The sequence below is a fragment of the Tamandua tetradactyla genome, chromosome 11 (genome assembly GCF_023851605.1).
Source record: "Tamandua tetradactyla isolate mTamTet1 chromosome 11, mTamTet1.pri, whole genome shotgun sequence".
NCBI lineage: Eukaryota > Metazoa > Chordata > Mammalia > Pilosa > Myrmecophagidae > Tamandua > Tamandua tetradactyla.
Genome location: NC_135337.1, coordinates 6,575,633 through 6,589,471, shown reverse-complemented (window position 1 = coordinate 6,589,471; position 13,839 = coordinate 6,575,633). Strand labels below are relative to the sequence as shown.

Genomic DNA, 13,839 nt, shown 5'->3' with positions numbered 1-13,839 from the left:
GATGAAATCTCTAAATACTGGCATTTGTTTCTATGATCAGATAAAGCACAAGAAAACATTCTTTAGTGAAAGAAGAGCTATCAAATGCAATACAATGGAACCTGTTTAGATCGTTAAATATCGTCTATCATATTTGATATTTCATTTTACCTTATTTGAATAAAACCACACAATCTGATAAATTTAAGTTAAGAATAAAATAGGATAAAATCCTCAGCAAAGGCAAGGTCTATAATTGATTTACTATGTTGGCATCATTTCCCTATCTTTACAGCTAGTTTTAGGGTCTTTCACTGATGACTATACTCATTTCTGTTTAAATTTAAATGAGAAGTTAGGTGATATTAACAAAAATACTTCATTAATTACTAGTTAAATATAAGTAGTTAATCAGTTATGTAGCAAGAGCAAACCAGGCAAATCAGAGCTACCACACCCACAGTGGGTTAATTTCTAATTACTTCATGTTAGATACTGTTTTATGTTTAACATGTATTAACTCATTTAATTTTCACAAACGACACAAGAAGTAATAGTATTTCCATTTTACCAAAGAAGAAACAGAGAGAGGTTAAATGAGTGGCCAAGTCAACTGGTAGAGCCATGATCAAGGCTAAGGTCTGCTTCTATAGTCTGGGCTCTAGACCAGGGCTGCTCAAACATAAATTACCCAGAGATGTGGTCAGAATGCAAAAGCTGATTCAGTGAGGTTGCGAATCTGAGATTTCCCAGTTCTAAAAAAGCTCCAAAGTGATACAAATACTTCCGATTCTTGTACACACTCTGCATGGCAAAGCTACTATAGAATTACCTTTCAAGATTCAAAGGAAAAGGTTAGAGGAGTTAAAGTGAGTTACAGTAAGTCTGCAGGGCATTTCAATCAAACCAATGGCTTTTTAAGTCATGCTCTTAACATCCAGCAAAATAAAATGGCATGACTGCTTCCCTGACTTACAGATCTTTGATACGTGGGGGTCCTCTTAGGTTTTTTAGGTCCAGATGAGGTAGAGGATGAAGATAAAGGTAGAGAAAGTGGAGGAGGGGCTGCAGGAGGGGGATGAGGATCTGATGTCGCAGGAAAAACATTCTCCATCTCAAATGGCTATGATAACAGGAACAACAATTTAATGCAAGTTTGACAATCAACCTCTGTCTTCTCAGATTTACTTATTAAGCCTGTTTAATAAAATATAATTCATTATTGATTTAGGAAATACACTGTAAAAGGTAAAACTGAAGTGTGTTTTTTAAAACCCCATAAAGCAATCCCTAACACATATTTACAATTTTAATAATGCCATAAAAACTCTGGGAAGAATGGTTGCTGGAGTGAGACAGCTCAGCACAATTCCTTCTCATTGCCCAGCAACTTTAAACAGAATCCAATCATTGGTTTCCCTATGCAGAGAATATGTAGAAAATCCATCGGGTATGGGAATACTAGAAATACATATTTTTTTTCACCCAGAGATAAGTTACCCATTACAAATATTTATTATGTATTTATGGAAGGGCTCTCATTCACAGGTATATTAGATGGCCACATCTCATACATGACAGGAAGTTAACAGTGCTGTCCTCACTTGCTCATTTTCAGCATATTATAGTTCTTTTAATCCAGTTAGGTGGATGTAGAAATTTAGCTATTTAATTTAAATTAGCTATTCAGTTTAGCTAAACTGCCCTGAGAAATAGACAAATGGTTGAAAAAATTACTACCAAAAACCTAAGATGAAAGACCATACATAAAATGCAAGCACAAGCAAAGAAGAGCACAAGAGACTTGACACTTCTATTCCTTAATACTAGTTCTTCAATCTCCACATTATGAAATAAATGACCATCTACTGAGACCTCACCGTCTGCCAAAGTTAAACTCAATACTATAATATGGACTTAAATTAGTAGCAAATAAGACACACTAAATGTATATTTTCCCATGAAATGTTAACTTAAGAAAGTGAAGTTTTCCAAATTAAACACTTAAAAACTAAGCACACAGAACATAATACTTCTAGTAAAGGTGGAAAAGTTTCCATATTATTAACTGTTTCCATAATATTTCTTAATCTTCATCTGCTTCATTTGTATCAGTATATTTCACTATAAAATATATACAGTATATGTATATATTTATAGCTTGATACCAATAGGCAGTATATGCTCAAACTTTTACTGATAAGCAATTGCATCAAATTAATTTAAACACCACTAGGCTAGATTATTGAATGACTTTCAAAATTGTTTCATGTTTAGATTTATAGCTCTTATTACTATACAAATAATAACACAATGCCATGATATGTAATACACAGGCCAAAAGGCTGCAAAAAACTGTATTCTTGAATCTCCTGTCCTACCACACATCCTTGCAGGTAGGAGACAAGGACCTTGTTTTTCTTACCCTAAGGGAAACGGAACCAGAATCAGCAAGGATTAGAGCAAACATTTCCTTTGAAGACCCTGTTCCCAGAGTACTGAAATTAGGCTGTACTGCTTGAATCTTACCACAACCCTAAATGTACATGAGAATAGTTGAAAATGAGCTTTTCCCTTCTCCTCAGGGAGCTTAGATTTGTCTATCTTTTCTATGTATTTAATTTTAAAATTGGAAAAAAGTCATTATCAAAGCAATATCCTTTTTTTAATAGAAGCAGAATTTGAAAGAATCTCAGGTCAAATTTAAACCTTCCTTCTAATTCAAGAAATCAAAGTTTCCTGAACAACACAGAACTAGAAGTCAAGACTAGCTTTTAGTCCTGGTTCTTTCAATAAATGACTGTATGGCTTTGGGCAAGTACTTTTAAATCCTTTGAGGTTGTTTCCTCAAATGTAAAATGTAGGACTAAGTGGTTTATAAGCACTCTATAAAAATAAAATTCTATTACTTGTATTTTTTTCTTATAATATCCTTGAGCTGCATTTTTTGTTTTTTATATCGAGTCTTTGCTTGGGTGCTACTAACAAGGAATTATCTTAGAACAGGTAGCCTATTTCACTGCACAGAAAAAAATACTCTGTATTCTTAATCTAAAGGTATCTTCCTGTAACTTCCAATGGTCCTTTCGGCTTTTTCTAAATGCAAGTTTTTCACACTGATTGCTGTCCTCTGGAATGTTCTAAATAATTATTCGTTTAAGTATACTTCACTACTATTCTTATTATACCCTGACCAATATAAAGTACTGAGTGATTATGTCTCTTAATTAAGTACAGTTTCAGTAACTTCATTTGATAAGCCAAAACAAACACACAAAAACCCTAGATCTATTAACTAAACAACATTGGTCAAATCAGGGTTTCTCCTTTTAGTACTCCTATAATTTATCTTTTGCTCCTAAATATGAAACTACAACCCAATACTTTTAAATTTCATTTTGTTGGTTAACCTAGAGGTCCACTACTAGTGATCATCTTAAACTGTTAGGCTTTATATAGCCTATATGTTTTAAACATTCTTTTATGTCCTACCTTAATATCTACTAATAGGATTAATGAGCTAGTTAAATGAGTTGCTTCACAAAAAAGCCTAGTATAATGCTTAACATGTAAGTACTTATGATTAGGTCTTTGAAAACAGCAAGACAAACAAACACCTGGAAACCTCTCTAGAAATCATTCATTACTCAGTATGTTTTAAATAAGGTATTTAACTTTCATTTCTCCATCCTGATCATTATGTTATCATGTGAATCTCTGTCAAATGTCCTTACTGAAAACTCTTGTTTTTTATTCATTGGTCCCTGGGTTTTTTGATCGGGATGGAGAACAAAGTCCATAGTTTCCACACCTGACAACTGCCCCATGACTTTTAAAATCAGGACATTTACAGCTCCTGATCCTAGCTCTCCATTTAGTTATCTGCTACCACACCCCTAGCAAGTTGTACTGTTAGCTCTTCACTCATTTGAGGCTTTAGTTTTATCACTAAGTTTTCTGCTATGCTTTCTCCACTATGCTTTCAAGTCTGAAAATTATCTTCAGCAGAAAACCCAGAAGCACAATAGGGATTTACCGGCTTTGCCTTTTTTTTGGTCATCTTTAAACTGTCGATCAAAATGCTCACCAAACCAATTTCCGTCTACCTTCACATGCCAAACTTATTAGAAGCCTTATTCTTGCTTGGCATTTTGAAGGCTAACTCGGGAATAACTTATTCCCATGTACAATCAGAGCATGTTTACTGCCCATACTCCCACCCCAACTGAATCAACTGAGATGATGGGATCTACCACACATAACTTAATTTTTAGACAGCTATGGCTGGATACAGGTGTATTTATCTCTACATTAACAACGTTTATGTAGCAAACTAATATTCAGAACCTGAAGATTAAGCTAAACAAAAAGCTGTTCTAGTTTAAATACATTTCCATAGTTCATGTCAATGAAATCAACTACAAGCCTTAGCTTCTAGTCTTTTATTATCCTTTTAAACAGTAAATATAAAACTAGTTTCAATTTGCATTATCTTCCTCATCTTATCCAACAGAATTGATAACAATCAGTCTAAAATTTTAAAAAGAAGGAGGTAGGAAGAAAAAAGTAAAAGGTACAATAACCTTGAAATTAAGTAAATGAGGATCTGTTTATGGAATATAGATAATTTAAATAAATTAGTATCACTGTTTTCAATTCTTAAGGAATAATGCTGGTCCATAGTAAGGACATCAACATTGCAACACAATCTTTAAATAAACTGGACTTCAAGGCCTGAGAGAGATTTAAAATGGTGATACAAGTTTTTACAAGACAATAAAAGAAAAATGACCCATCTTCATTCCTCATTCTATTTGTCCTCCAAAAGATCTTAAAAAAAGATGTATCACTAACTTCTCCTTGAAATTACCTTTTTTTGGTACTTCTGCAATATTATACTCCCTGCTTTGAACATTCTTTTTGTTAGCTCCTCTTCTTTATCACCTACAAATTGATGACTTCTTTCTGAATTGCAAGCCTTTACCTCTAACAATTCTAGAAAATCTAGAAACTAAAGATTAAAAAGGAAAATTATCCTTCATAATCCCACCCCCAAAGGGAACCACTGTTTAACGTTCTCTTCTAGCACATTTTCTTCAACTTCAGATTACTATTTAATGAACATAATAGATTTCCAAAGTATATTTTAATTTCAGCAAGTCCCCACTCAAATTTCCCTATTCCACTGACCAACAAAAGGTTCTAGTTTGGATAGTCAAACATATTCTCCCCAGACTTTTCTTTGTATTCAATTGTCCATCAAGTCCAATCACTTCTCCACTGAAATACCTAGTGTTTACCTGTTCCTCTGTCTATGCATTAGTTTTTATCTTCTTTATACTTTATTCTATCCACTGCCTCCCAACAAGTCTCCCCATACTCACCTATTCCTTATGAATGGCAACATTTATCTTTTAAAGCTACATTTCAGGATTATTACTTAAAAAATCTGAAACTATCTCACTTTTTGTCAAAAACAGAATCCATTAAGTCTTCCCTACAGAATAAAGCCAAACATATTGGGATTTTCAGAACGTGACTCTAAGCAAGTCACATTTTCCAGTTATTTTCTCCCATCCCACAAACTGCACATTCTTTAATCTTCATAATGGATTAATTAACATATACCATGTACATTCAGACCTCCCAAATCTGCTCATTCTTTTAACTCTTTAACACTGCAAGAAGGCTCTTCTGTCTCTAAGCAAAATGTCACTATCTTCAAATGTCTCTTCTCTACAGGCTTTTTTTTAACCCCTTCTTTCTCCCCAAGAGAATTACCTGCTCCTTCAGTTACATTTTCTTAGTACTTTACGCACATGTCTATTTCAGCCTGTACTAAACTGTAATATTTTATAAATCGTTCTAAACCATAAGTCCACTTACATCCACTTAGCAACACTGGACAATATAGCATGCATAATCATTCATTCACCAATATCAATGAATGCCAGCTAATGACAGACACACAGGTACTGAACGTAAGGCAAGGCCCATCCTGTATGAAGTCGGTAAGCTAGGGAAGAGGAAAGAGAGGGAATGGGGACAGACAGGGCAGGTAAGGGAAACAGAGATATCAGTCCCCAATATCACTAGGTTACAAAGACCCCAATATAGTCTGGAAGGGGCATTCCTATTTGAAACCCAAAATACTTAGATGGACTTGCTCTAAAAAACCAATATATCAAAAAAGGTTAGCATGTATTAATATAAAATAAAACCTTGAGTGAATAATTGTGGCCATAAATACTGTCTTAGCCTAACAACAGACAAAATGAAAAAAATAATCTAGGGTTGGTATTTTCATACCAGGTGGATGACAAAATAAAAATAGTTCCCAGAATATCTTTAGAAGAGAACACAATATGAAGATTTTATATTTGACCAAATAATTAGGAAATCTAGACTTACTGAACCAATTCTTCTGAATAACAGGAAACTGCACACCTACCTCGCAGTGATAATCAAATATTATTGCACTTTCAGTAGTATTTGCTGATTCTTCTTTTTCAGCACACGTTTGAAAGGATGAAAGTTGCTAATATTAAAAAAAAAAAAAAAAAGAGCGAGAGAAAATGATCTATCAAGCTAATAAAGAATACAACTGCTGCTGCACCGGGCAATCTCACAGTACAGCACTGAAGAAAACAAAGACTACTAGCAGCGTTGGGAAGTGCTCTTTCAAAGCTGTTGAGTAGGCACAAACTTCTTGTTTCAGATCAAGTGTTGTGTCTTCAACTTAAGTGTACTCTTCTTTGGTCTTGTTAGTTGTTACGACGTTTGTTCCTTGCCTGATCTGAACTTGAAGCAGCAGTTTCAGGTGGTAAAGTCTGTTCTGTTACACTTCATACTAGAGATGAAAAAATGAAGACATTAACTTAAATAAAATAATCAAGGACAGAGAGTAGGAAAAGGGATGAACTCAGTTCATTAACTTAAAATCACTGATCTAGCAATTAATGCAGGAAACTTGGAAGCACAGTCATTTGATGTTACTCAGGCAATCTCTAATGCTAATGAATGCTTCCTCTGGTACCATATATCCAAGACTTGAAATTATTTCAGTCATTATGAATCTCCCCTCCCCAATGTCTTAAGTTTCATAGGCTTTAACATAATATTTAGTGAGTATAAAATTTTGTAAGCATCTAACACTGTATTATGTACTGTGGAAAATACAAAAGAAGCTCCTGCCATTAGGATTTTACAAATCATCCTAAGACAAGAGTTATATACAGAAAACAAAACAAACAAACACAGAATAAAGAATGAAATGCCAAATTAATTTGCTTAACTAATATTCGAGTATCTACTAATTCACATACTCTATTAGAAATACAACTTGGTTTATTCACCAGTGTACATACATGAAGAAGCATGGTTAGCATAGTCTGAGAAGGCTTTTCAGGAAGAAGTTAAATTTGAGTTGAGCCTAGAAAAATAGGTAGAATTTGAAGAGAAACAAAAAAGCTAAGTATTTTAAGCACGAAAAATCACATAAGCCAATTCAGAATATGTCACTAAATTGTGAGTTCCCTGAGAGCAGGGACCAGGTATTATGACTTTCTATGCCTGGCATCAAGTAAGGTTTACTGCATGAATGACTATGGCAACAAGTGTGGCTGGTTCAAGAGGAAATCAATAGGCTAGCATGGCTAGGACAGAGGGCTGGGGTTAAAGAGAAATGGGATATGGGATGTGACAGGTATAGTGGAGTCAGATTATGAAGCATCTCAATTTGATATAACAGGTAACAGAGAACATTAGTTCTTGATGAAAATGGTGTTAAGTCTTGAAATCCTGTGGGTGACGTCTTAGCAGAGAAAACAGAAATCTCATTTGAGCTGTTGCAGTAAACAGATGAGAAATGTCTATAGAAGAAACAAAAACAAAATAAGAGAGGTAAAGAGAAATGAAATACATTTATAAATAAAATCAAAGACTGTTTCATATTAGCTATAAAATAAATGATTATTTTGCACTTTGACTCAAAGGTGCTGGTAAATTATTTTATGGGGAAAAGTAAAAGACGCTGGGAGAGGGGTAGATAGTAAATTTATTTGAAAAAAAAATTCAAAATAAGAAAGACTATAATGATGTCACAGCTGGTAAGATATCTTAAACTAGGAGAGCTCAATTCTAGTAATCCATACTTACAGTAAAATGCTGTGGACAAGTTATCTAACCCTTATAAACTGGTTCCTCATAAGCAAAATGAAAACTTAATAATAGCTGATTTATGGCCATTTTCTCTAACATTTCATGATTCTGTATCACTACTTTGAAAATCTATTATCACAACTTGTATAATCTTTTAACTACAGATCATTCTTCTATTACCCAGACCAAAGACTTTTTGGAGTAAATGTTCTCAAACTGACTGGATATTATAATCACCTGGCACACTTCAAAAATTACCTATGCCTGGTCCCTACCCAGAGAGTGATTTAAACTAGTCTAAGGAAAGGCTACTTTATTTTTTTTATTTCTCCTTCTCCTTCATCTCTACATCCACTGTTGCAAGCATCATCATCTTTTCTTCAAGATATCTTCTGTGTTCATGCCTGGTCCTAAACAACATATGTTAGTCCAGGTGTCTAGTATATACACCAACTTCCATTGCCAATCTTTTCTATTTCTTATCAAGTGACATTGCTAGACTGATCCTATCTAAAACTCCAATTTATTTCAACTCCCCTGTTCAAAATCTTCACAGCCTAGGTCTTAGGATCCTAATTTAACCAAAATGGGTAAGGTCCCAGACATTTTGGGGTTTGGTGTTTGGTTTTTTTTTTTTTTTTTTTAAACCTCCTCCCCTCAAGGTATTTCTGATTTGCAGCCCGGGTCAAGAATCACCATTCTAGATGCCTCTATTCTAGCTTTACCTTCTATCCTATCCATACCTTTGACTGTTCTCCAGTCTTTTCTCCTAGATAGGTTAATTTCTTCCCCTAATTCATGAGCACCGCTTTTAGAAGATTCGTGATTTCTAGATTTGCTCACAAGTGTCTCTCCACAAAGAATATAATTTTGACATCCTCAAGGTGACTTCCCCAAAAAATCCTTCCTTCGTCATTACCTTCTTTTAATTTCCATAGCACTTACTGCCTACCTCACTCAGTACACCAAATCATTTCTGCACTTCATTTACTCAATGTTTATGTATCCTGTCCCTCCGATTATATTTCAAATTCCTGAGAGACGATTTCTCTCTTTATCACACTTCCCTTTAGCACCTAACTGAAGGCTGCTAATTTTAACATAGCAGAAACTAACAGAAAAAGAATTCATAAGAGCCAAAAGGATACAATCAAGTCTAGACAGTTCCACCAACTTTCAAAAAATGTGTTCTAATGGTATAAAGTCTTAATTATCAAACACAGAAATCTTTTATTTTTAAAAAAATGCAGACTTTTAAAAACCTGCTTTTACCTTAATAACTTGGGTTTTATTTGTGGACCGAAAAAACTTAAGATTATCTGATAATATAGGTGGGAATCTCATGCAACTATTAAAGACAATGCTCAATGTAACTGAAAGCCTTCAAGGCCCTAGCTTGGCATTTAATAAAACCGGTTACCCACTCATGCCAAGATTATTAACATTCACTGGTTACTGACTTGTCTTAACTCTCTGCAGGTTAAGTGCATTACTCTTTAACCCACTCCCCACAAAAGTTAGATAAGTCACAAGAAAGTAAGGAACAATTTAAATGGGGATCTGAGTCTCCCTGACTGATAGTCAACGTTTTTCTTTACCCAGCATGGAAATAGCATCACCACTTGTTAATTACCAACTTTTATGTCATATTGCTTGGGGGATTAAAGCTAATTCCTTTACCTAACTGATAACCCAGTTATTCCCTCCTGCATCTGTCTTAAAATTGTCACCACCTGTTCAGTTACTTTACCGTCTCTCATAGTTTACAGCTTTATCACAAAGGTCTAGTATGAAGACAGTCACAAGCAGACACAAATATTTGTGAATCAATACATTTTTATGCCAGTAATCCAACTAAAGTGTATCACATTACCCAGTTTAACATTTTGGCAAATTATCCTGAAAGTCAATACAGCAATCACTGGGCAAGAATATTAATGAAGGTCTAAACTAGCCTACGAAAGTCTCCCAAACTCCTTTGAGACCCAAATAGGCAGCATCACTTTGAAAAGGTTCTCCGACCTTTCATTGAGCACCAAATTTAAATAATCTTTCAATTGGTAAAAAAAAATGTTGATTACTAATAACACTCTTGCCTTAACTTTCCAGCTTGTATTTCTTAATCCATTAACTCAAATCAAGTTCAAGTACATTAATTATATTTTGGTATAACTATAACTGAAGTGCAATACAGGTTTTAATTCACTTCACTTTAGAAATCAAGGTAAATGATAACATTCAGAAAATTAACCAACTTAAAACAATCTAAGTCACTGCATGTTGCACTGAAATAAAAGAAAATCAAATTCATGCAACTAATTTTTGTGTATATTTTATGCCCAGTAAATAAATTGTCCTGGGTTGTTTATTACTAGAATACTCAATAAGATATTTAAAATTATATATCCAACTATCACTTAACTGCTTTTACACACAAATACTTTGAAGTAGAACAAATGTCAGTGTGGGAATAAGCTAAAGAAATGTTCCAGACACAAAACAGTGTAGACCAGCACAGAAATATAATGTGAGCCATATAACGCAATGTAAAAGTTTCCAGTAACCATATTAAAATAAAAATAGGTGAGACTAACTTCAATAAAATATTGTACTTACCCAAATATATTCAAAATGCTACCATTCCACATGTAACCAATATTTTTAAAAAATCAAGGTTCTTACATTCCTTGAAATCCAATGTTCATTTTACAATTAAAGTACATTTCTATTTAGTCACATCTCAAATGCTAAAGAGCAACATATGGCTAGTGACTATGGTATTGGATAGACAAATGTAGACTGTTGAGAGGTGAAAAGCATTGAACTGACCAATGCAGCAATTGCAGATGTAAAGCCCTTATGTAAAGGCCTTCAATGACAAAAGGAGGCAGTATCTAGCATAGACTTGACCACGGTAGGAACTTATAGTTATTAAACTGGAGAAGCAGAAGTGTAAATGACACACTGGCTGTAGCTGCAATCCAGTGGACAGCCTATATGTACAATATGAAGAAACTGCCAATTAGTTTACTTTCAACTATACAACAATGATTTACGTCAGCATAAAATAGCACAGTAAATATAAAAATACTCCAAAAAAGAAATTTACTACTGTATTCAGTATTTCTGAATACGTACCCAGAATACATCATCAGTTTAAAATCCCTAATGAAACATGTATCACAACGGAAACTTCTAAGAATTCCTCAGGCTTGGCAGTAACTGAAAAAAGGTTTGTATTTTTTTTTTTAAATAGGTAGTCATACCCAGAACGGCAGACATTTTAATATCAAGACAAAGAGGGGTTTTAATCCTGATTGGCCAGAAGGGGTTTACCAGCAAGAAATGATGAGATTCAAGAAAACAAGTTGAATATTACACCTTCATCACATCAGTTTCATCACTTGACATTCTAGCTAATAAATCTTACAAAATGCACTTATAATTCTTCTTGCTATTACGGAAAATCCTAAAAGTATTAACAGCTCTCACAGAACAATTTACTTTAGGTCAAAGATTTTAAAGGTGTCCTTTGTTTCTTGAAAAGAAAGTTAAAGAGGCAAATCAATTCTTTGTGTTTGCTTCATTTTGTAATACAGTCCTTAAAGATGTCCAAATGACATTTCTGTGTTTCAACTATCTTTCAGAAGTATGGCCCCTAAACTGTATGCTTGTAAGTGGTAAACATGGGAAATTTTATATTGTATATGTATTACCACACACATAAAAATATGGCCCTGTAGTGTTGACTCTACGGAAAGAGAGAGGGAAAACCAGGGATGGAGTAAATAGGTAGAAAGGACTTTCACCCTCTTAATTTTATCTGCTAGGAATTTACTAGCATTTTCAACACCACACTTTAAAGGTCACACTTACGAAGTCAGAACTTATTTATGAAAAAAGAAAAGCTATCTTCTATGCTTCAAATACTTTACTTTTCAACTCAGCTGCTATAAATACTCATCTCAATGGTAAACATCCAGAGCAGCTGCAAAATCACTCAAACTACTACCATCCCTTTTATTTGGGGCCTAGGGCTAAAAGGGAAGAGAAAAAACCAAGACTGAATATTCTCTAGGTTTCATGTCTAAGATATATGCCTATTCAAGTGTATTACTCCTTCCTTACCCACACTGAGGATATGGATTATTGGTTAGTACCAAAAGAATACCTAGGTATTTACACTGCCCTCAATGTAATATTGATAAGGCTTACCTTCTAGAAATTAAAAATAAAAATTACTCAGCATTTCGATATAGAGTAGCTTATATAAATGGGGTATAATTTGTAACCTACACTTTAACAAGGTAGTGTGGTAACTCTAAGAGCTGCCAGTTCCTACCAGCCCCATAAAAATTTCTCAAAGGAAAAAGACAACTACCAACAGTGCTTTTGACCGACCTACCTCCCTATATGCTCTGCCTCCCAACTATTTAAAGCACACTACATTCTTTCACTCATTTTAGGTGCAAAATAAGGAAATTACTTCGCCAAACAACGTTCACATGCCAGAGAGAAGCAGCTGGGTACTTCTAAAAGAAAAACTCACAGCAAAAATTAGCCATAGCACTAAGATTTCCTACAATAAACACTGGATTATGAAAACCTTGACGGTGTCTCCGACCAGGGTTCTGAAAAAGCTTACTCCACACTGAATGATGAAGCCGGGCCATTCACTGCATAATATAAATCAGGCGCTTGCACCCTAAGAACCAGAGGAGGTGATAAGGAATACTTCATGGAGCTCTCACAGCTCACACCCTTTCCTTAGAAAAGAGGGGTGGAAGCCACGTGCCTTAAAAATTAGAATTTCCTTTCTCAAGAAGCCCAGGAGGAGGAAAAGAGGGGAACTGGGTATTGAGACCCAAGATACGAGCAGAAGTTAAGGATGCCAATTCTGCCGCACTACTGTGCTAGATATGGCTAGGAAAAGAAGGTATCTTTAAGCAATTTCCCTAGATAGAGCGGGGTCTCGGTCCATACACACAAAGGAGGCGCTACTGCCGCACTGCGCCCTAGTACTCCCTAGTATGATCCCCAAGAAGGTGACGGCCAGGAAGCTCGAGTTCAGCCAGAGCCCTCTCCTCTGCCTCCGGCGCTCCTGGCCTCACACAAAGGACCGCGCCACCACCCCCTCGCCCCGCCCGCCGGGACTTGTAGTTCCCTTTTTCCCTCAAAGCCGCAGAGGGGGGAAGCCGACAAACTACAGATCCCAGCAGCCTCCGCGCCGGAGCCCCGCACCCTCTACCACCATCTTGGCTGCGGTCAGAGCCTCCATTTTCGCTCCCTCCCCCACTTTAGTCACCGCTACCACCACCACCAAGACGCGCGTCTGCCTAACCCGACTCCTCGCTTTGGTTCTGCCGGCCAACGTGAGGCCCAGACGGTTGAACAGGGGACGGATAGGAAAGCCAGAGTAGGAAGTTAGGGTTAGATCTTCCCTACTTTGAGCTCTAGAAACCCTCACTCTGACTCAGAAGCCTCTCTCGTTAGTCTTGGTCATATCATCTGCCCTATTCCTGACGACTTGCTACCCCCAACTGGACCCGGAGGTCGTACTCACCCCAACAGCTCAGCGCCCCCTCTCCAGCGCCGCCATAAGCAGCACGGCCCGGTACGTAGGAATAAATCTCGCCTCTCTCGCGAGAGTTGCGGGCCCCGAGCGCGTGCACGAGAACGGTGGGGGTGGGGGAGTACGCC

At 35.9% G+C, this 13,839-nt stretch overlaps 1 protein-coding gene across 1 annotated transcript in view; it reads right to left on the bottom strand.

Annotated features, from left to right (window-relative positions):
* The window catches only part of CSDE1 (cold shock domain containing E1), a 37,379-nt gene extending 23,561 nt beyond the window's left edge, over positions 1-13,818 (bottom strand). Inside the window, exons 1-3 of the mRNA XM_077119800.1 lie at positions 13,703-13,818; positions 6,431-6,829; positions 956-1,102 (exon numbers count right to left, since the gene is read on the bottom strand). Of these exons, the coding sequence (XP_076975915.1) occupies positions 956-1,093 (138 nt within the window). The 5' untranslated portion in view covers positions 1,094-1,102; positions 6,431-6,829; positions 13,703-13,818. The remainder of the gene's footprint in view (positions 1-955; positions 1,103-6,430; positions 6,830-13,702) is intronic.
* Positions 13,819-13,839: the final 21 nt, after the last annotated feature.